The following is a 22,358-nucleotide window of genomic DNA, read 5'->3' as shown; positions in this document are numbered from 1 at the left end:
ATGTAGCAAAAATTAATTAGTAGACTTCCAATTTCTGTTAACACAACAAAAAGTTATCCCCTGGTGCCGAGCTCAGTTCAGACCATTAAAAATCCAGTAGATGCCTTCATAATAAAGTTACCTTAAACCAATTTAGAGCATTTTCAAATCCATCACTATGGGACTCCGAACAAGCAAATTAGATGTGGCTTTTATTTATGTGTCAGGTGGGAGAGGGAATCAAGATTCTGGAGGTAAATTACAGGTAAGTAAAGTCAATTTTCTGTAATTCATTGATATAATGATATTTCTTTTGAACAAAGAAAGTAATATTGTTGACACAAAATTCCACTTGTGTCTTGGATAATTCCTCAAACCCAGATAATATTCCTTTCCTTGGACAAATTAACACTCTTGCATTAAACAGTTAATTTGGTTTTGCTGGATGTTTTTCAGTTTGATTGAGATACTTTTTAAATCTGTCTAAGTCAATTCAAAAATTTTATTAAATTTCAAAACTAAGAACAGATTTGAATTTGCTTACCATAATTCAGATAAAAAATTTTCTTAATGCCATTAAAAGAGCAAGAATGAAAACAAGACCTGGATTGTTTTCCACATAGTGTGTAATAAATAAGATGGCTAGCAAAGCCAAGCGATGTAATATCTGGGATGAGTGGATGAGATTATAAGCAAACAACACATTTTATTCTTTAAGAGAAGAGAAAAAACTTTCTCCAAACACCAAAACATTTCAGTAAGCACATGCTTTAACTGATTCATTAACTTTATTCTTAGGATTAAATGAAAATCTCAACTGGTCAAAACATAAGAACAAAAGAACTGGAGTTTAAAATGTAGTTAGTTCTTTAGTCCGTTTATGACATAGCTGCTTCTTGTGAACATCCTAAGAATAAACTGAATTAGACATTGTTATTAACTTATATTCATTTGCAATAGACCACAAAAGTTAAAATAATGAACACAACATAATGATATGATAATGTGGCATGACTGTTGATCCTGAGATCTTAATATTTACCGCAGTGCATTGAGAAAGAAGTCTTCCTGAAGGAATTAACTCATGAAAAAAGCAGTCATGCTTTTGAGCAGGGCTCAAAGTTTGAATATGAATACAACGTTAGAAAAACATATTAGAAATGCTGGTGCACCTGTTTGCTCAGGCATATCATAGCAACAGCAGCATAATGCAAAAGGTTCAGGTCAAGAACTGGTTTGTTATCCAAACAAAACTACTTGAAAACTCTCATCCCACCAACTTTTAAACGTAGCCTGACTGTGGCAGCTTTTAATATTTGTAAATACAATTATTATATTGATGATTAATGATTGATCATTGGCCATTTGTCAACCAGTTGTTTAATGTTTTAGAGAAAAAATATATATATCACTTTTTACTATTTTCTAATAACTAAAGTAGAAGTATAATCATACAAAATCAGAAATTGAATTCTTATGTCTAAAACTGCGTCCATTACATGTTTTACAGAATACTAAACTAAAAATATATAATTTTTTCTTTTGTACATTAAATTGCAAAGATGTGATAAAAGTATCAGCGCACATAGACAACAAGCTTCAAAATTCTCAAAGCTTGTGAGAATCCTAATCCTAAACTCAGTGTGATTAATGTTGGAGAAATATATCACAGTTGCCCAATGGACAAGGGTCTTTCTGAATTTTACTAAAGTTGGCTGTGTTGTATTGATCAGGACTGGACCTTCTGCTAGTGAGTCTGAACCTGAGCAGATGAATAGATTGGATCCTTGYGAGTCAGAGTGAACATAAACTCTACAGGTTTGTCTTGTAAAGTGTTTCAAGATGACATTGTGTTGAATTAGTATTGGTTGTATCAACTTGAATGAACTGACATATAGCCTGGATTTTAATGCTTTGTCATGAGGCTGCACAAAAATATATATTTGGAAGAAAAAGTCAAAGCGCCAAAGTCAAAGCTCTGATATAAATGACTTTTTTTGTCTAAGGCTTTCAATGTTTGCCTTCTCATCCTGCACTCTTTGTTGAACCCAGAATGGATTTGAAATGTATCTTTAAGAAATGTCCTAATATCATCTAAACTCCTATTGTAGTATCTTTATAAAGTGAGGCTGAATGGCCAGGTTCCGTCTTAGCTTAGAAAATAAATTAGAGCTGGATACTGACTGCTAGATTACTAGGTTGTTCAAGTCGCTAAAAGGAAAGTGTGAACCAGAGCTTTCAGTCAACCAACTGAAAGTTGGACAGCCAACAGGAGCTTCCAGTCTTTGGCGAACACTGTTCACCGTTTACTCTTATGACCAAGATAAAAACATGGTCTAACTTTCTAATAACCTGCACTCTGTTGGGTATCTACCTTAGATTTCATTGTGCCTTGTTACTTTTCTGTTAATTTGATTGAAAGTTAAGCCAAGCTGCACAGATATTTGGAAATGTGTAAATTCTGTAAACATTGTGATGCTCGTACCTCAGATTTTTTGATCATAGTTTCAGTCACATCATTAAGCAACTTCCCCATGTCGTCTGCAACAAAAAAATGTGTGGTCTGCAAATAAAACAATTCAAATTTTTGAGTTAAATAACACAGATAATTTATGTGAATAATGAATAACTTGGGCCCCAGCTCTGCCCCGACATTCCTTTAGACAGCAACAGTAGCTCAAGGAGAAGGAGGAGGAGATCGATCTTGACCCACTGTGGTGGGTTCAACCAGGAACCTGCCACAGTGGGAAACATCACCACAGACTTTACCACAAAAAGGTGCAGTTCCCTCACCATGAGGCTGTCCACTGACCCCACACCTCAAATCCAAACCACAACTGGTGCAACCTATATCATAGTCTATGGTGCATGCTGTTGTGTCTGAGTAAATGTGAAATATTTCTGTGCATGTTTATATATGCATTGAAGTTATAGTTGTAGACAACATATTCACTAAACATTAGTTTACTGCATGCAAAGCTACAATATTGGGCTAAAACCACACAGCTTGCTGATGTTAGTTCATACCTGTCCTCTTTATAACATCTCTGCTTCTTAATAACCTTATAAATTATCTAAAGTCCAAGTTCTGATGGCTATTAAATACTCAAAGGATGATGTTTGAATTAAACAAAGGATAATTAATTCTTTGGCATTGAGACTAGGTTCATACAAGAGTGTATCAGAAAGCAGACAAAGATGGCTGCACCTGGAGTGGCTGAGTGTTTTACTTCTGTCTCCTTTACTAACAGCCAGTCTTTCAGGGAGCAGCAAAGTCAACCAAGGGCATTATTTGATATTTAATATTTAACAAGCTCATCTTATTATGATTAGACCTTGTGTGCGTGCGTGCGTGCGTGCGTGCGCTTGTGCGCGTGAGTGTGGGAGATAACAGGCACCGTCTCACTAAAAAAAAAATCATGTTTTTGGTTTGGCTGCAAGTTATATATTGATTTTACAAACAAGTGATTTATCATAATTTTTCCTAAACTGTCATGCATTATTCTTCACTTTCATCTCCCTGCTATCACTCACTATGTCTCTCTGTCTCTCTCAAACACACACTTCCTCTCAGATTTCTCTCTATGCAGCAGCACCATCCAACTCCTCGGTCAAAGCGAAATAATTGTCAATGAATATTTAACAAGGTTTCAGATGGTGGGATAGACATCATCCTCTCTCTCTTTTTCTCCCCCTCTCTTTCAAACACACACACACACACACACACACACACACACACACACACACACACACASRCACACRYAYWYAMMYGTGATCCAGGCAGAGGTTAGCGATACAGCGTGGTCAGTGGTGCGTACAGCAGCCAGTGGATTAGTCGACGGGAGATGATGAAGTGCAGAATAAATACTAAATAAACACCCTCTGGTTTCACTCCTCAAATAGGAACCGAGCTTGCAGGTATTTCTCTGCAGCCATATTTTTTGTCCTTCTTGACCTCCCTTTCAGCAACTGGATTTGTACCAATGACAGTCATTAAATAATAATTATCCACCGGTGGCATTTGCAATCATTTGGTGTGGAGAGTCAGAATGTCCCGATCTGAGCCCAGGCGTCAGCTCACAGTCCTGATCCAGTCATTGGTAAATGATCAGTATTGGAGTCCTTGACTAAACTTAACTCCCATTATCTGTTGGTTTACTGTGTGATTTTATGCCAGCTGTTCCCCTAGCAAACTGTGCAGACACGATGTAAAATCCAGTTTTTTTTAAATCAAAGCCTGTTTTCTTGTAAACAGCCTGTAAAACTTTTATCAGCTTTGCAAATGATTTTGTTGACTTAATAAAACGTTTTTACAGTGATGTTCACTGGCTATTGGTGTTTCCTGTTAGTAACAAGTTACCAGTCTATCTGCTGGATGCTGTGCAAGGAGCAGCTAAAATTGTAGTGTTTAAATTTTATAATATTCAAAGTGGACAGCTAAGTTTATGAAGCAAATAATAAAGTACAATATCATGCTACTTTTAGCTATTTTCTTTTATCTAGCAAACATAAAAGAAAATATCTTTGCTATACAAAAACTAGAAATTTTGTCTAACAAAAACTAGCTTTGTTCGACTAACAAAACTAGAGTTTAACAAAACTAACTAGATTGTTAGACTCTAACTAAAGCCTAACAAAATGGCAATAAAGATGTATTGTCCTCCTGCAATACGTAACCTGGCATTGTAAGAGGACAAAATCTGCTTTCTTAGCAGAATTTAAGAAAAGTGAGAAAATTACGTTCTTGACAAAAATCTACCTAAAATAATCCAAATTTTAAAATGCAAAGATCGTAGTAATAAAAGAGAGTTGGAAAAGTTGTCATTTCATCCATGACGGTGTTGTTACAAAGCAGTCCTCATCTACTCACACTTAAATTCTAGTATCTCAAAGAAAGTCTGTAGTATTAAGGCATTTTCTAACAAATCTAACTATCTCTGTCTGTCATTGGGAAAGCAGAGAACACTCTGGATAGGTCGCAAGTCCATCACAGGGCAACACAGACAGGAGACAAGCAACAATACATACACACGCACGCGTGCACATGCACAATCACACATTCTGCCTCATCACAGGACATTTTAACAGTCATGTTTTAGGATTCTGTGGGAAAGCCAGAGAACATGCAGAAATACACCAGGCCAGGATTTGAACCGTTACCTTCTTGCTACAAAGCTACAGAGCTACTGACTGCTCTACTGCGCAGGTCTATTACATGTACATACCATTAATTTATTAACTGCTAACTATTTACATTTCTTAAAAAATCTGAAGACAGCCAGAAAAGGTTTCCATGCAGGCATTTACTTGATCAAACCTTGAATGAATCAATCATGAATGATAGAAATCAAAGTTTCCCAGTACGACATTCACCATAGCATCCAGCAGGCCTTGGCTGCTTGTTTTCTTCCATGTTGTGTTTCGGCGCTATGTCTTCCAAAAGTAAGTGACCCAAAAAACAATGTTCGTCATTTTTTGACATGATGCAAAAGATAAGGTGATTTGTTTGAAATTACATGGCACCTCTAAGATTCTATTTTTTTTACCTAGTTTACTCTGCACATACAAACTTCATGTCAATTGCGTCGTATCTAGAATTCTAGAATTCATGCCTCGTCCTAATAGATAGAGTTTTACTTCCAAACAGCTTTCTCCTCTGTTCTTCCTCRTGTTTCTTGCTCTTTCTCTCATTGTAATCAGCACCCCTTACAGCCAATCTGCTGGCCATAAAACTGTCTGCAGCCTGATGATGTACAACTCACTGAATTACCTTATCTGCTGCTGATTTACTGTGCCTCACAGGTAGAGAGACAAAAACAGCCTCCACTCCTCTGTCTGATCCATCTCTGCATCCCTTCATCCCCCACACATCCTCACACATCCTTCACTCCCCCTTTTCCAAATCTCAGCATTGCTTCTTTTCCTCTTTCAGGAAACCCTTCTTCCTCCATGTTGGTTTTTGTTCTTGTCGAATCTTTTCTTCAAAACCTTCTTTTTTGTCCCTTTTTCACTGTTACAGAATAGCATTTTTCTGACTTCATAATTGTCTGTTATACCTTAATGTGATATTTCTGTATTCACATTACAGAAAAATTAGGTGAAAACATTACATTTTTCACCTAATTTATCACCAGTCACCAATCTATACTATAACAGATAAATATTCCACTGAACACCTAACAGGAAAATATAAGACAAGCTTTTTGCTTTTTTCAGATATGGAGTGGCAATAACAGCAAAACTTGAGTAAATAGAGTTTTACAAATGCATTTAATGCTACAAAACACACATCAGACATTCTAGAGAGTAATTGCAGCTTTTAGTGTTTTTTGTTCTCTTTTATTTAAGAACAAGATGGAAATACTTTGATCAGAAACAGAGAGAAGCCATGTCAGTGAGTTTGCATAGAAAATGTGCATGCCTTGATGTATGAATACAAATGAGTGAAATGATATCAAAATGTGGTTTTGATTGTGTGACTTAAAGAGCAGAGCTAGAAAGAGAATGTAATTAAGTCACCAGGGAGGAGAGCAAGTGTTTGCATGTGTGTTGGGTTTGGAAGGACAGTGTGTGTGTGTGTGTGTGTGTGTGTGTGTGTGTGTGTGTGTGTGTGTGTGTGTGTGTGTGTGTGTGTGTGTGTGTGTGTGTGTGTGCTGTCAAACCTGCACTGATGCATCTTGATCACCCAAAATAACTCACGTGAGTCCATCTTTTCTGAGTATTTTTGTTTGTGTCTATTTTTTATATCCAGGCATAGTCATTCATTTCAAATTATGTGTATGTTCAAGTTGATGAAATGTCTTTGTGCTTTGTGTGTCTGTGCAAACATTTACTGGTTTCTCATTAGAGCAAAATTCCTTCGTCAACATTCCCTAATGAAAAATAAATAGTGTCCACTGTTTCAGAACATCCTTTCAATCAGCTGAAAAATACCCAGAGCAGAACGAGACAAGGCTCTTTCAAAATGTCTGATTTGCTCATAAGATATGGGATTTTAATCCCATACATATATATATGTACATATATATATGTACATATATAAAAAGAGAGAGAGAAAGAGAGAGAGAGACTCTCTCACGTAATTATTAAATAACCTAAAAATCGATGGCATAAATGGCATGTAGAAGGTATACTGATGCTAATTGTGGATATGTAAGGTAGACTGTTAGCTTTTTAAGCAATACGACGACAAAATTAGGCTGAAATTCACTGCAGTACCACCAAAACACAGCAGAGGCAGTGACCGGAAAAACGACGCTGATGGTGAGCAGAGACAAAACAAAGCGAGTCCCAGCTTTGTCCTGAAGAGGGTCGGTTTAGAGAGTTATTAAATTTCCCAGAGGTATAAATATTTTTTTTATCCTAATTGTGTGTATGCTTATTATTTATCAAGCTTATCTTGGTAGATATATACCCATAAAAAGATCTAAAAATCTGTGCAAAGATACTTTTCCAGAAATTTGTTAGCAGTTACCACTGCAGTTAGCATTTCCCGGTCTGTGAGCATGTTGCTTTCCATTCCAATACTTGCTCTTTAAATGATCTCTGTTTACTATGTTGTCAACGCTTTTGGCTCACCTATGTGCCTTCAGTCTTAAAAATGTAGTAAATTTAGGGAAAGCTTGGCTCTCAGTCAACAGACCAGTCAAGTTTATCCACACCAGACTTTCCATCCATGTCTTTACAGATCTTGCTTTGTGCTCTGGTGCACAGTCATGTTGGAAGAGGAAGAGCCTAGACCCAAATTGTTCCCACAAAGATGGGAAGATGGAATTGTCCAAATGTSTTGGTATGCTGAAGCATTTAGAGTTCCTTTCACTGAAGCTAAGGTGCCATGTCGAGCTCCTAAAAAACAACCATACACCATGATCCCCTCTTCAAACTTTACACTTAGCACAATACAATCAGACCAGTGCCGTTCTCCTGGCAACCACCAAACCCAAGTGCAATTCATCCCTTCAGAGGAGGCTCCTCCACTGCTCTAGGGTCCAGTAGTGGCGTTGCTTTACACCACTGTATCCAACGCTTTGCATTGCACTTGGTGATGTTTGGCTTGGATGCAGCTGGTTACCATGGAAACCCATTACATGAAGCTCTCTGTGCACTGTTCTTGGGCTAATCTGAAGGCCACATGAAGTTTGGAGGTCTGTAGTGACTGACTCTGCAGAAAGTTCGTGACCTCTTCGCTCTATGTGCTTCAGCATCTGCTGGTCCCACTCCGTCAGTTTTCTTGGCCTACCACTTGGTGGCTGAGTTGCTGTCGTTCCCAAACACTTCCATTTTCTTATAATATAGCTGACAGTTGACTGAGGAATATTTAGGAGCAAGAAAATTTCATGACTGGATTTGTTGCATAGGTGACATCCTATCACAGTTCCACACTGGAATTCACTGAGCTCCTGAGAGCGAACCATTCTGTTTGTAAAAACAGTCTGCATGCCTAGGTGATTCATTTATACACCTGTGGCCATGAAAGTGATTGGAACACCTGATGTCACAGCTGCTGCTGAGCTGTGACCACTCACACCTGATCGTCATCACCCGGATCCCCAGCTCCTGCCATATAAGGATGGATCTTCCCCCTGCACGGCGTCAGATTGTTGTGAAACCCTCAGTGGTAACACTTTCAGGCCTGCTGTAGTAACTTGAGCTAACTGCCCAGTAACTAACCTGTCTGTCTCTTCCTTCTGCCTAGTTGCCTCTCCTGTCCCCGATCCTGACCCCCGCCTCTGGTTTTGGACCTCCTGGCTTCGACCCCCTGTCTGTCTGACCCTGAGATCTGGAACCTGCTTTGACCTGGATTTGGACCTGCTGACTCTGACCCCCCTGTCTGTCTGACCCCGAGATCTGGAATTGCCTGACCCTGATTTGGATTCCCTGGTTCTGACCCCGGCCTGTCTGACCAAGAAATAGTTTATCTCCTAAATAAACACCAGTTTTTGTATTCGCTGTTAAGTCCCTGCGTCCATCCAAACCACCCATAATTTGGATGGTTGAGCAAATACTTTTGCAATGTACTGTGCCTTTCATTTTGAAATATGGGACATTTTTGCACCAAAAATGCTCTTTCAGACCCATTACAGTTCAAAAGCTTCAACATGTGTTTAAAGTGGAAAATGCACTTTAAGAATTATTTGTCACAAGTCATTTTGATTTAGTATTTAAATAAAAACATTGTTTTTCAAAACTGAGACTATTTTTAAAGTTTTAATATCTTTTGGAAGATGCCTGCCACGAGTCCTGTCAGAGACAAGCATTGTGGTTAAACAAAAATAAACTATGTCTTTGCTTTGTAGTGATTACTGGATCTTTAGAAGAAGAATGCATCTGACAGAAAGGACTTCCTCCAGAAGAACAACATCTATTTTTTAGAGCATGTCCTGATCTAAGCCAATCATTGGGAATGATTGACAAAAAACGTCTCATAAAAAGGTGTGTGGGATTAATAGGTGTTTCACTTAGTAAATTGAGATAATTAAAAAAAATTAGCTTTAAGCTATGATTTCTTAAATATATTTGCTACTTGATTGGAAACTTACTTTACAGAATATCTTTAAGATATTTTAACTGAACATGTCAAAGGGTAAAGTATATCAGTGGATTGTCTTCTAATTTTTTGCTTTGCACTTATGTACTATTTTTTTCTTTTAATAATTAATTGAAGTCCACTTTTACCATTCCAGGAATTACTACTTGAGAAAGATGGAAATAGAAAATTGAAATAGGAAAACGGCATGTGCCAGCACCATCAATTTATTCCGTCTTTAAGAGTGCAAGAGAAACGTCAGAATGCCGGTGGCAACAACAGAAAGAGCAGGATGGGATTTTTTTAAACTCACTTTAAAAATTACATTTTGGAGTGCTTTAGCATGCTGCCAGAGAGAGCAGACAGCGTTAATTATTCCTTATTGGCATCAGCGTTAATTATTTGCATATTTCATGTGGTTTCCATAGATGTTGCAGGTGGGAGGGGGTGAGATGGGGTGTTCAAGGCACTTTTACATTTTTTTACATTAAAAAAAAGAATGAATCTGTGATCAGATGTGTTTGAAGAATCATTAAATTAGAGTCATTTCAAAAGCTTTCACTAACTGCTCTAGCGGTGGTCATGAACTATATTAACTTTTACTGCTGAAAAAAAAAACATTTGACTAAAAAGTTTTTGAAATTGTGTGTCAGCTTTAACTCATTCTAAGGTATGAGTGGATTAAAACCAGAACAGAAGAACCTGAAACAACTCACAGAGCTTCAGTCAGAAGGACATTAAKGATCCACTTCTACAATAATTGATCGATTGAGTCCCAAATATATCCAGTTTGCTCCAGCTTGATTCAGTTTCTACCAAAGTCTAGAGATAGACTTGCTTTGTAAAATATTAGAAAAATTATACACATTTTTTTCCTTTGGTACAGTGATTCAGTTAATACATTGTTGCCTTTTAGGGAGACAGTAATTAAATTATGTGTTGTATTAGAGAGCTACAGAAAACAAAACTCACTGTTTTATCTGTTAGACCTCCATCTTTGGATTTAGTTCACATAGATAACCTGCAGTGTTGCTGCTGCTGCTGCTGCTGCTGCTGCTGCTGCTGCTGCTGTTTGACACAAAATCCCTGCAAATCTGAAACTTTATCACTTTCCAATAACTTGGAAATGCAGTTTTACAAATCACTTCAACACAGACTATGCTACTAAAGTGTGCCTTAGTGGTTAAACTAACTCCCCAAACTTCCCAACTGTAATCTCAATTTATGTAAAGTGCTGTGGTGGAGCTCCAGGAGCAGGATGAGCTGTCTGATTGGCACTATCAGGTATCAGGCAGGAGGCCAACACTAGGTAATTTGATTTAAAAAGCTTGTAATAACCTGGGGTCAATATTTAAATCACTCAGAGGGACGGGGTGGGTTGGGATATCACTCTGCATGTTCAGAATGCTTCATTCACCATGCTTCTGGTTAGCTGGATCATAATTACTTCAGYTTTAACCTTCCCATCTTTCCTTTTGTCTTCCTGGTGCCACCATCCTCTCAGTTCAAAGTAAGTTAAGGACCAGTCTCCACTCTGATGTTACAGGTTTGTGATTCTAATAATCCATCAGAATTATAAAAAGTAAAATTATGTAGGTTTGGTACATTAATTACAACAAGAGGAAAAAGTAAAAAAAATGTCTAATTTTCCTGAGCCAGCAGAATATTGAGGAACAGTTGAGGAAACAGAACATGTTTGCCWCCTTCCAAATCATCTGCATTTTATTAGCCTGGACTGGTGAGTCCTTCCATTAGGAGTTTTTGTAACCATACAACCTTCCCCCCTCCCGTCTTCTCTCCCTCTTGAAGTATCTGCACTCCTCAACTCCCTCTTTCCCTCCCTCTCTCTGTCATTCTCTGTGGGGTCTGTAGGGTGAAATGGAGGCCTGGGGCCAACAAGCTGTCTCCACCAGCTACACTGATAAGACAAACACACACACGCATACTCACACAGAAGAGCCAACAGTCACAATCATAAGGTGTACAAACACTCACGCATACACTTTCACACACACGCATGAAGTTTTTTAAATTCAGTTCAGAATGTCCAAAGAGGGAACCACAGAAGGTCACTTATCTCTTTTTACCTGATAATTCTTCAAACACAACACACACATGCACACCCACACACACACATGCATTTGTTTAACAGACAAATGTGGACCCTTCTCTGCTGCTGTGCAGTACCCTGTTCATAAACCAGCAGAGCGTTATGTAAGCCCATAAATGACACAATACTAAATATATCTCTAAAATCAAAAACGACTTTCATAGCCATAGCAWATCTTGGATGTCATAATCAGGACTTTTTGGACCCTKGTAATATTCATTATTTGTCATATACATGCAGTAAAATAATGTATATCTTCAGTGTTAACAGCTCTGTTGTCACATAAYAWTTGTGCGTCAACTGACCCACTCTGCAAGCTGCATGTAGTTTAGCCCCATTGAAGTCTCTGAAGGTTAATATTATCATGCAGCTTAAACAAAAGTTAAATTGGAAAAGAAAGTGATAGTATCCTGACAGTCAGATCTTTGTTTCTTAACATAGAGCTGACTGTACATAGAGAGCTGATTTTGCTTTTGATTAGGACAGCTTACTAGTCTAACATTAGCATGTTTGCCCTTAGTTTTGATGCGACTCCATAATAAAACACTTTACTGCAGTTCCAGCAAATCATGCTTAGGCCAAACATACAGAAAGGCTGTTCTGCTTTATAAACTGTTTTGCGTTTATGACRGGTCTTCATGCTTTTTTGCTTGACTACATTTTTTCTGTGTGTCCGTGGTCGTTCACAGAACTGAATGATGCGAGTTCAATCAGAGGTTCACCTTCTAACATAAAACCAGGGCTACAATGGAATGGTTAAAAACAAAGCATGTTCATGTGCCAGAATGACCCAGTCAAAGTCCAGACCTAAAGCCAATCAAGAATCTGCGGCAATATCTAAAAACTATCAATACATCCCAAACACTCTGCATCTAATCTGAGCTKTTTTACAAAGAAGAATGGGCAAAAATTTCAGTCACCAGATGGGCAAAGCTGAGACAAACCCTAAAGACTWGCAGCTGGAATTWCAGTAAAAGGTGGTTCCATGTAGTAGTGACTCAGGGGGGCTGAATACCTTTGCACACCACATTTCCATTTATTTGAAAACATGTGTTGAATCATAATTTTGTTGTATTGTTACATCATTGTCTCAGTCTGTTTTTAATTCTAGACTTTAATTGTCTAAGTTTTACTTTGTATTTTAGTGTTTAAATGATCTCAGCTTTATATGTTCTAAACATAACTTCAAAGGTATAAAAAAACACACAACACAGATTTCACCATGTCTGATATCATTTGTCATGTTTGACCCAGAGAAAGACCCAGAACGGTCCGGAGGGTTGATGTTTCTCAGCTGGGGGATTTCCCTGGAGGAGCTGGACCAGGTGTCTGCTGACCCCGCCACYGACCCCGGATAAGGGAGGTATGGAAGGATAGATGGATGGAAGGACAGATGGCATTTATTAAAAAAATAAGTAGCAAAATATGAAAAGCTCGTTAAAAAAATGCATTTTTAAAAGGATACAGCAATGGTACCGTTTTACCATTGCTGTATTTGTCAGGAGACACGACACATATTTCTTGTGTAGTTGTCGATGTGTGTGCGTTAAGACAAAATGTGCATGTGTGACAAGTAAATCATGCTTAGGCCAAACATACAGAAAGGCTGTTCTGCTTTATAAACTGTTTTACATTGAACTCCGGCTACGTTGACGACAGATCAATGTAGCTGAAGGATGGGGGAGGTTTGGTTAAGCTCTTTAACATGATTTGTGTCCCCTGTGTTCAAAGGAATCTGCCTGTGGACATGGGGGCTGGTCTAATCCTGAACCATCACCTCCCAACCAACTCGCCCTTTAAGGCACCAACTAAAGCCACCACCACCCAACATACACTGTACTGGTATAATGAATGTAATATTAATAAGTTAAAGTAATTTCATCCACAATGTTGCAACATAAATGTGTATTTCTTTAAAGAGTAACTAACCCCCAAATCAACTTTCCTTGTAAATAGACAGCCTACATCTTTCTGCCTTTTTCCACAGGTAGGATGTGTTGATAAGAAATCTGCTGAGTTAGTATGTTTCCACGAGGTAGGACGGATTCATGGGTAGCACAGATAGTTAGAACACCTGTGCGGCTGCAGTCACCAGAGCCCTGTTGTATTCTGGCCCTGGTTGGGTCTGCATTGTTTGCATCGAGTGCTGCATGGAATGTAGTTGTGGATCAAATGCCTGCTGAAGCTGCTGAGACCATTTGGTCTGGAAAAAAATATTTACCTAAGCTTCATCTTTTAAATATCAATAAATAAATTGTCCATTTGAGCAGGGGTGGTTTTAATAAGATAGATTCAATCTTAGACTGTTTTTTTTTGTTTGTTTGTTTGTTTTGTTTTTTAATGGTTACAGAAGATTCCGTCATTTTGATGGATTACAATTTACACCTGACTACTTCATACAGATACAGACACACTGATGTTTTTAACCTTAAGCAGAAAGTACATAGCACAGGTTACCAAAATAGATAAATGAAAAGTTTTCATCAGCATATCTACTCTGACCTGGACAATGAACAACACAGTTTAATGTCTCGGAGCTGACAGCACGTTGTACAGTTATGGACAGGACACAGTTGAACGGGTCTAGTGCAGAAGGAGCACATTCCTCCCAATGCTCCTCATTCAGAATCTTGATGACTTCTGATCACTTTAAATGGAGAAATGTTCCCTGATTTCAAAATTTTAGCTAAGTGGTGCTTGCAATTTGTTTGTCAGCCTCCAGATCAATATGAAAATCCTGACACTTTTGATTAAGCACAAGTGGGTGTAGAGTTCATATCCATGTTCAGAATTTAAGTGCAATCATTTAATTTGATTGTTTACATGTAGTTACTGGGGACAAARTCAGTAGTTTTTGTCATAGTAAAAAGTTACATGTATTTATCTGATTGATGGCACAATGTGTGTTTTCCATTCATCTTGTTGAATATTAAACTGAATGAAAATTAAATGCATTTGAATATGTCATTGTTATTTTTAAAAATTGGTGCGTAAAAATATATTACAGGATTTTTTTGATGCTGTCAGAAAAAATAACAAAATGTCAAGTACAACCTCTGATACTGAGATCTTGAAGATGACTCATCACTGTACCCTCATCCACGGCATCTGAACCAATCAACAGACAACTTCAAACCGGCCTGCCTGGACAACATACCGGAGCCACAGGTTTCTGGGTTTCAAGGACTGGGGTGGATTTGGGCTCCAAGTACTAATTCAAAAACGCCAGACGAAACTATCATTGGTTACATTTTTCTTGTCTGTATTGCAAAGAACTACATAGCTTGGAATTTTAGTATTGGGACATACTATACAGTCCCTTTCATGCGTGGACATACCGTTTTCTTTTTAAATGTGCTTAAAGAGCTATGAATGTCGAAACATGATGACATTTGGGTTCTGAAACAGCTAAGAGATTCAGATTTACCTGCTGTCGCTGAAAACACAAATCCACTTTTCAGTATCCAAGAAACTAGGATTGGCTATTTGTAAGTGTGTAATTGTGTGTGCATATTTTCAGACTCATTCTGAAAGCTTGCAATGTGACAGACAAATCTCCTTAAGCTGTTAAATATTACACTGCTTTCACACTGGTATTAAAAACCTCTCTCTCTCTCTCTCTCACTCATCTCTTCTTTAGTGTTCACACCTCCAAAGCACTCCACCTTTTCTTCCATTGTCAGCATGCAACAAGATGCACTTCACACAACAACGTGCAGAGACATGGTGCTGAGCTCCCTCACCACAGTACTACTACTGTTCACTAAGACGTGTGTACATGTGTCTTAATCCGTAGTGCTTGTTGTAATGTCGAACTGATGTAGTTGCTGGCATAAGTGTATCTTCTCCTTGTCCCTAAATCCCACCACCCTAGCACTGATATTTCCTGACATTTATAGGAATCTTGTCAATCTCTTCAAATGAGCAGACTGCAAAGTTAAAGCAGAAAGGGATAAGAAAGTCTTGAATACAGAGGAGAAAGGAAAAAGTGAACAAAGGAAAGACAGAGAAGGGCAGCAGATACAAAGATTTTGTGACTCTTGTTTGATTAATGGCGTATTAGGCAGGAAGAGCTCTGTGAAATCTTTCTAAAAACGGATGGAAAATATTCTGCAAGAACTGAACATCTTACCCATCTGCCGAAATGGGTAACACAACGAATAAGCACATCCAAACATTTTAAGAACGAGAACCTGGTGAGGAGGAAAACCCCCAAACGATAGAGACTAGCCAAACACTAGACACCGCTAGCAACTCTGGGCTTCTGCTGACAGGGGCCGACATGGAAGTGATGCTGCAAGGCCTGGAGGAACAGACCATTTCAAAGCTGTCTGCTCAATCCTCACTGGATTGGGCTTTATTTGAGACGTCAATGAACAACACTCAAAGCAAAGCGCTGGAGCTCCAAGCCACCTGTAACATGCTAATAAAAGTAAACAAGATGATAAAGCTTAAAAGCAATGGTCTGGAAAAAAGGTCCAGATCTGTTAACATTCATACTGACTTAATGGAGAAGGGCGAGAGTCCTCGCCGCCCCCGTTTTTATCACAGAATGTTTGATGAAGATTTTTGAACCAGAGTCCTTCCCCACACTGTTAGACATGGACATCAGATCTGTGTAGCTGTAACCTAGAGGCTCCACATCCATTCATTGCAAGAATTACACCCCTACCAAAATAAAGAGTGAATGCTCAGACTTGCAAGAAAAAGGTTGTCTCATTTATTGCAASAAAGAAATCCACATCTTCCCACCCTGCAGTTCCTGCAGCTTAGGAGCACTGGATTCCTTTACAGGATGTTTTTTTCCCACCAAGCTCCAGATCTCCAGACAAAAACTGGGCAAAAACAAACCTTTCTCACTCAAGAACATGCAAGATCCTTTGTGATGAGGTAGTAATGATCCTGATAGCATAAAAAACTATTTAGAGCTTTTGCTCTTAGCAATCAAATTAGAAAAATATGTTGCCCTTGCTTCTTTAACTGCATTATTAAAAGAGGCTAGAAGATCCTTTAAGAATAGAAGATGCTCCTGTAAATTAGATTTCTTCCACAAATGTTAATTGTTTCTGAAAAAACACTTTAAGCAGCAAATACTATCATTTACCTACAGTGTGGGATTTGACACAGGCAATAACCTCTTTTTAACACAGCAGATATTGTATAAAATAGAGGAGRCAATGTTCATTAAAATGACCAGTCAGAGAATCTACATCACTGAGATAAAAATGAGTAGGCAGAAAAAAGGTCGGCTGTCGAAGAACTTAAAAACCTGGAGAAGACATCACAGCGACCTCAGAGGTCAAACAATGTTCAGATCTAAAGTAAAAACAAGGCTCTTGACACATCTCTATTAATAAAACATGATTACAAATGAACAAAATGATCATTTTTGTGGTGCTTCTACGTACCTTAGTGACTTTTCAGACATGTTAAATCTCTAACCTTTTACTTTCTATTTWCTTTTTTTTTTTTTGTATCGCTGACTACAACAATCATAAGTGTCTTTGGACAAGACAAAGCCAGTGTGTTTCCACCTCATTGAGAGTCACATTATAGTTACTTTTAGTTCTTTTAGGCCAGTGGTGCCCAAAGTTGGACCTTGAGGGTCGGCATCCTGCATGTTTCAGTTCTCTCCCTAGTGGTAGTAACAACTTCCTCAGCAAGTCAATGTTTTCCTTAGGCCTTCTAATGAGCCATCATTTGATGCATAAGACTGACATGACGTTGTCATAAACATGTCATAACGGCCATGAACATGAAGGAGTCTTCAAGAAAGTTTACAGCGGTTGTCATGAAGTGTCCTTCAGAAATAATGACACTTTTAATGCAAAGTTGCTCTAAAAGTGTAAACTTTGCATTATACGGTCTATAATGACTCTTAACACAAAGTTCTATTAAAATTTGCATTAAAAGTGTCATTATTTACCGAATGACACTTGATGACAACAGTCATAAATAGTCATGAAGACTTCTTCATGTTCAAGACTGCTGTTATGACATGTTTAAGACAGTGTCATGTCAGTCTTATGCACACCCCTTCAAATAAAGTGTGACCCTTTCTGTAGAGAAATCCTGACCAGTCTAACTTGAACACTCATTGCAAAAATCCAGATTCTGTCAATCAATTATGTACGAAACATTGCAACAGCAAAATTATATATAAGCCAGGAAGGTAACTGGCATCTACAGTGAATAAACATACACACAAGTGTTCCATAGGTGATGAGTTGCTATAACTGTGAGCTGCATGTGCAAGCAGATAAAGAGGGATGCAGGGAGGATCAACCAGAGAGGAAACRGAAGGATTCACAAAATGAAAAATAAACAAAAAGCACACAAGTAGAATAACAAACAATTGCCACAGAGAAGACGGAGCACACTAGTTGCTTACCTTGACGTCTTCTGCAAGGCATGGAAACTGCCCATTGGCTGACAAGTCCAGACTGGATGCACAGGGCTGCTGTGARTGGCTGGTGAAGAGGAGGCGGGTTTGGATGCAACGAAGGGCGCGGAGCATCCAGCCATGTTGGCGTCGGATCTGCCACTGGAGCTGATCCCACTGGCTTCCAACCATATGGAGGATATCCTTCAGAGCTGGAGGAATAAGAACAAGAGGAACCAGGGGACAAGTCAGACAGGATAATAGTTATCATGAAAATAACTTACCTACCTATTGCTTTGGTAAGCTAGAAAATTCTTTCAACCAACCTATTTTGACAAAACAAAACATGGGGATTAAAACTGCACTGTTGTGAGTTTTGTAAAAAGTTTGCTGATAAGTGAATCTTATTCAATAGTTTTATCTTTTGAACTGTGTTTATTGGTTGCATCACCCAGAAGGTTCAGTGCTTTGTCCATTTTTGAAGTAAATACTTTTTGGTGACCCGGCCATCTCAAAGTTAATGCAGTTTAGTAGTCACTGGAGAAGGCAGGTCTGTTATGTTAGTTCTTACATGTTAAGTGTTTTTTGGAATAATTATTCCCTGTGGTTTGGGATGCTGTGCAGTTGGGTGGGTTTTTGGTCTTATGCTGTCAGACAGTTGTTTTTATCCAACTATAACTGTTTCAACAAGAATGTTTTTGTTGTTGTTTTACCACCAGGACCAGCTGATCAGTTTCATCTCAATAAATCAAATAATACCTGAACTATGAGCCCAAATCCCAGAGCTTCCTGGGTGCAGAGCAGGACCAACAGATGGAGAGAAGCAGGAAGTTCTCTTTTATTGATCATAATAAATAAGAATCATATCCCTTCTCCATCGTCTCTCTATTCGACTTCTAACCAAAGATTTAGAGAGGAGCAACAAAAGCAAAGGAGGTGGATTAGCAGAATTTGGTGTCATCCAGGACATGTTACTGTGGAATATCGTCTCTGCTGCCTGAAAGTAGAGCAGCTAGCATATCATACCAGTCGTGAAACTGTTTTACAGCAGCAGTCATCTATCAGAGATTCTTTAGTCTTTGTGAAACCAACTGCTATCAGACCCCTTCCTACCCACAGTATCACCATCCACAATGACTTTCGGGATTGTTGTGGATGGAAGATACTTAAATTTATGACATTTTATTTCCCTTTGGGGTAATTACAGTACTTCTGAATTTAACTGAAGCTATAATATTGAAAATGAACATGGTATCAATTGCTATAAACACATTTCTCTCAGTTTTGTCTCCTTTTTTGTTGTTGTTTGTTTCCACATCTCCAATCCCTCARCCCCAATCTCCTTTCTTGTCTTCATCCTTATCTATCGCCACATTAATAAGGTTTACTTCCTGAAGGCCAGTGGCTTAATCCAGGTAAAAACAATAACAATAATATTAATGTGTGAAGTAAGAACATACCCAGCTGGTGGGAGGTGATGACGCTGAGTAGTGCTTTTCCTTCTACCAATATGCTCTCCTTCAGCGCATGTTGACTGTCCACATTCAGCTTGAAGGTCTGAAAGAGAAGCAAAGTTCACTGTAAATCAACACCATAAACAGAACAATTCAGGGGTGTGGAAACTTAACCAGTCTATCTTAAAGTAGCTAACTTGAAGGTTCCTTTTGTCCATCAGATAATTTTAGAAAATATCAATGCACATGCTTAAAATCTAGCAAAGTAAGCTAGTTTTCTTAACCAGAATTTCACAATAAAAAAAACTTAGCAGCTCTCTGGACACAGCATGGTTCACTGCAGCCCTTCTAATGGAGCTTAGGTTCTCAGTTTGATTGGTCATTGGTCAGTGTTTCTGGATCAAAAGCGTCATGAATGTGATTTGACTTTTCATCATTTTCTTCCATTTTGGCGACTCTCCTTTTATACAACACATGCCTTGTTCCCAGACTACTAAGCAGGTAATAATTGAATAATTAATTCAGAGTAATGTACTATTGATAACTAGAATCAGTTGGAATGTATGTATGACTAAATTGAAATAATTCTTTTGTACAGTTGAGATGACATTTGCTGTGAATAGACACAAATTAAATACATTTAACTGAATTTCACTGAATTCACAAAGTTCTGCTTATGTAAATTCTTTTCTAGAAATCTAAATTGGTGTAACATTATGTAAACGTGAGTGAGCCAAATTTCTGCTGCTATTTTAGGTAGCTGCAGTTATTTTGGTCATTTAGAGTTTGAGATGATTACCTTATGAGCACTGATATTCTGAGAGGAGAGGATGCTAACTGGTTCACAAAGTAAAAATAATAATAATAATAATAATAATAATAATAATAATAATAATAATAATAATAATAATAATAATAATAATAATAATAAAGAGATCCTGTGGGTTTGAATGCAACCATACTATTTAAGCTCCCATTGGTGAATTCATCTGATTTTGACTGCAGTTGCATTTAGCACCCACAGTGATTGTAAGCTTTGAACAACATCTCAGATTTCCTAAAACATCTGCAGTTAAGAAAGGGGGAGGAGTGCAAATTCTCATCACATATAATTATGTAATACATTTTGTCTCTTATTGTACAATTTATACATCTGAACCTAGAAATTTGCAAAGGGAGAAAACATGAAAACAGAGTCCTATTTTAATATAAAGAAAAAGAGAACTCTAGTATAGTTAGCAGGAAAAACACAAAGGAAAGGGGAAGATGAATAAAAAAAATGAGAGCAGATATGATGCTGGATGAACTGATTATAATGGTTTAATGGATAGATAGATAGATGGACAGACACAAAGTAGCCTGAGGCAGTGTTGGTAAAACCCTCCAGTCTGGTCTCTGAACACCATTAGAGCTCTTTCTGATCTTATTTGTGTGTGTGTGTGTGTGTGTGTGTGTGTGTGCGTGCGTGCGTGCGTGTGCGTGTGTGAGTCTCTCTGGAGGAGCTCAAGCCGCAAGACTTAACCACCTCTGACAACCTGCTGTGCTGCAGTGGGAAATGCTGCACACTGATATTTAGATCCATGCATGCTCACACAATACACACACTTCGTTCTCAACACACTRCTGTAGGTTGTGTGTATACGTGCACTTAGGTGGGTTTTGTGTCATTCTCCTACTACTACATTCTATGAGTACATCAAAAGAAAGCACAAAATAAAAAACTCAATCTGAATTTTCTAATAAACAAATTAGATGCTTCAGGTGTGATTGTCGAAAMCTAAATGAAAGAAATGCTTTARTTTTTCCATTCATGACTTTCTTTAAAGGGGATCTATAACATTGTTTTTGTGTATTTCTGTACTTCCATCCGGGTCGTTACTGCTTCTAGAAAATCTGAGCATTCTTTTGGCTATATGTTCATTTGGTGTCTGGAAAACGAGACGTTTCAAAAACCTCATGAATATTACTGCCCTGTTACCTAGCAACCACAGGGTGTAGGCAAGTGAGAGCTCAAGTGGGTACACTCAGCCCTTCCTGAGGCTGTGGGAACATTGTCTTATTCAGAAACGCTGCTGCGTTCTTGATGGTAGTGGAGGAGTCTCCACTTCTTCTGCTTCTGGCTCTGACTCAGGGATCAAAGCTATACCACCGTTCCACTGCTCATCAACTTGAAGCCATTTTACGGATTCAAACCGGCATTTGCATTAGAGCTTAGAGCTCAGCTCCATCCCGCTACCCACCCCCTGCTACCCTGAGACCTGTGGTTCCATTCGGGCGGCGCTGGCTTGAAGTCAGCTTTTCTTTGGTTCATTTGCAGGGGAGTGCGTACCGAGACATGCCATCTTCCAGATCCTTCAGAGGATCAATAGAGAAGGCCAGTCTTTTTGGCAGATGGCATCAAAAAAATTGCATCATATTCTATTTTTAGCTCACAGGTTGATATTAGGGGTGCTCCAGTAGAGCTGCCCTGATTTAATTCTGGGTGATTGCAAATTGGTCATTACACGTCAAAGATCTTATCTTCCTCCACAAAGGCCTGAAAATCAGCCACTGTCCCTTTTTGCTCTGCTTCGAGAGAGAACTGACTGACAGACCCGCTCACCAGGTCACATCTTCACTTACCCAGTCACCCAACTGTTGCAAACTTAGCAATTTTGTTGGAGTGTCAGTTATAAAAATCCTTATTGGCCAAAGTTGGTCAGCAGGTCAGCCATTTTAAAGTTCTGATTGGCCAGAAAATTAAGGTATTAAGTAGATTTTGTTGAAAAGCAGTAGTTGTACTATGTAAACAACTTGACCTAAAACAATTGTCTGTTTTTGTCTGTATAAGTACATGACTGGCATCTTTGTTTGAAAGTATTTCTGTTTGAGTTTAGTGGAAACCAGGGGTGAAAGTAGTTTTAAATT

General features: G+C 38.4%; 1 protein-coding gene and 1 long non-coding RNA gene across 7 annotated transcripts in view; one reads left to right on the top strand and one right to left on the bottom strand.

Annotated features, from left to right (window-relative positions):
* akap6 (A kinase (PRKA) anchor protein 6) overlaps positions 1-22,358 on the bottom strand; it is a 241,143-nt gene that overhangs the window by 125,523 nt on the left and 93,262 nt on the right. For all 6 annotated transcript variants that reach the window (XM_017302463.1, XM_017302464.1, XM_017302461.1 and 3 more), the window contains 2 exons: positions 19,458-19,554; positions 18,007-18,209 (listed from right to left, as the gene is read on the bottom strand). In XM_017302463.1, the coding sequence (XP_017157952.1) occupies positions 18,007-18,209; positions 19,458-19,554 (300 nt within the window). The remainder of the gene's footprint in view (positions 1-18,006; positions 18,210-19,457; positions 19,555-22,358) is intronic.
* On the top strand, positions 9,220-13,720 carry LOC103458089 (uncharacterized). The gene is made up of 4 exons (XR_532537.2): positions 9,220-9,411; positions 12,870-12,978; positions 13,347-13,457; positions 13,603-13,720. It is a non-coding gene; the product is annotated as an uncharacterized LOC103458089 (long non-coding RNA).

This window comes from Poecilia reticulata, linkage group LG22 (assembly GCF_000633615.1).
Source record: "Poecilia reticulata strain Guanapo linkage group LG22, Guppy_female_1.0+MT, whole genome shotgun sequence".
Lineage (NCBI taxonomy): Eukaryota > Metazoa > Chordata > Actinopteri > Cyprinodontiformes > Poeciliidae > Poecilia > Poecilia reticulata.
Note: the sequence above shows the minus strand (reverse complement) of the source record. Positions and strands in the feature narration are given on the sequence as shown.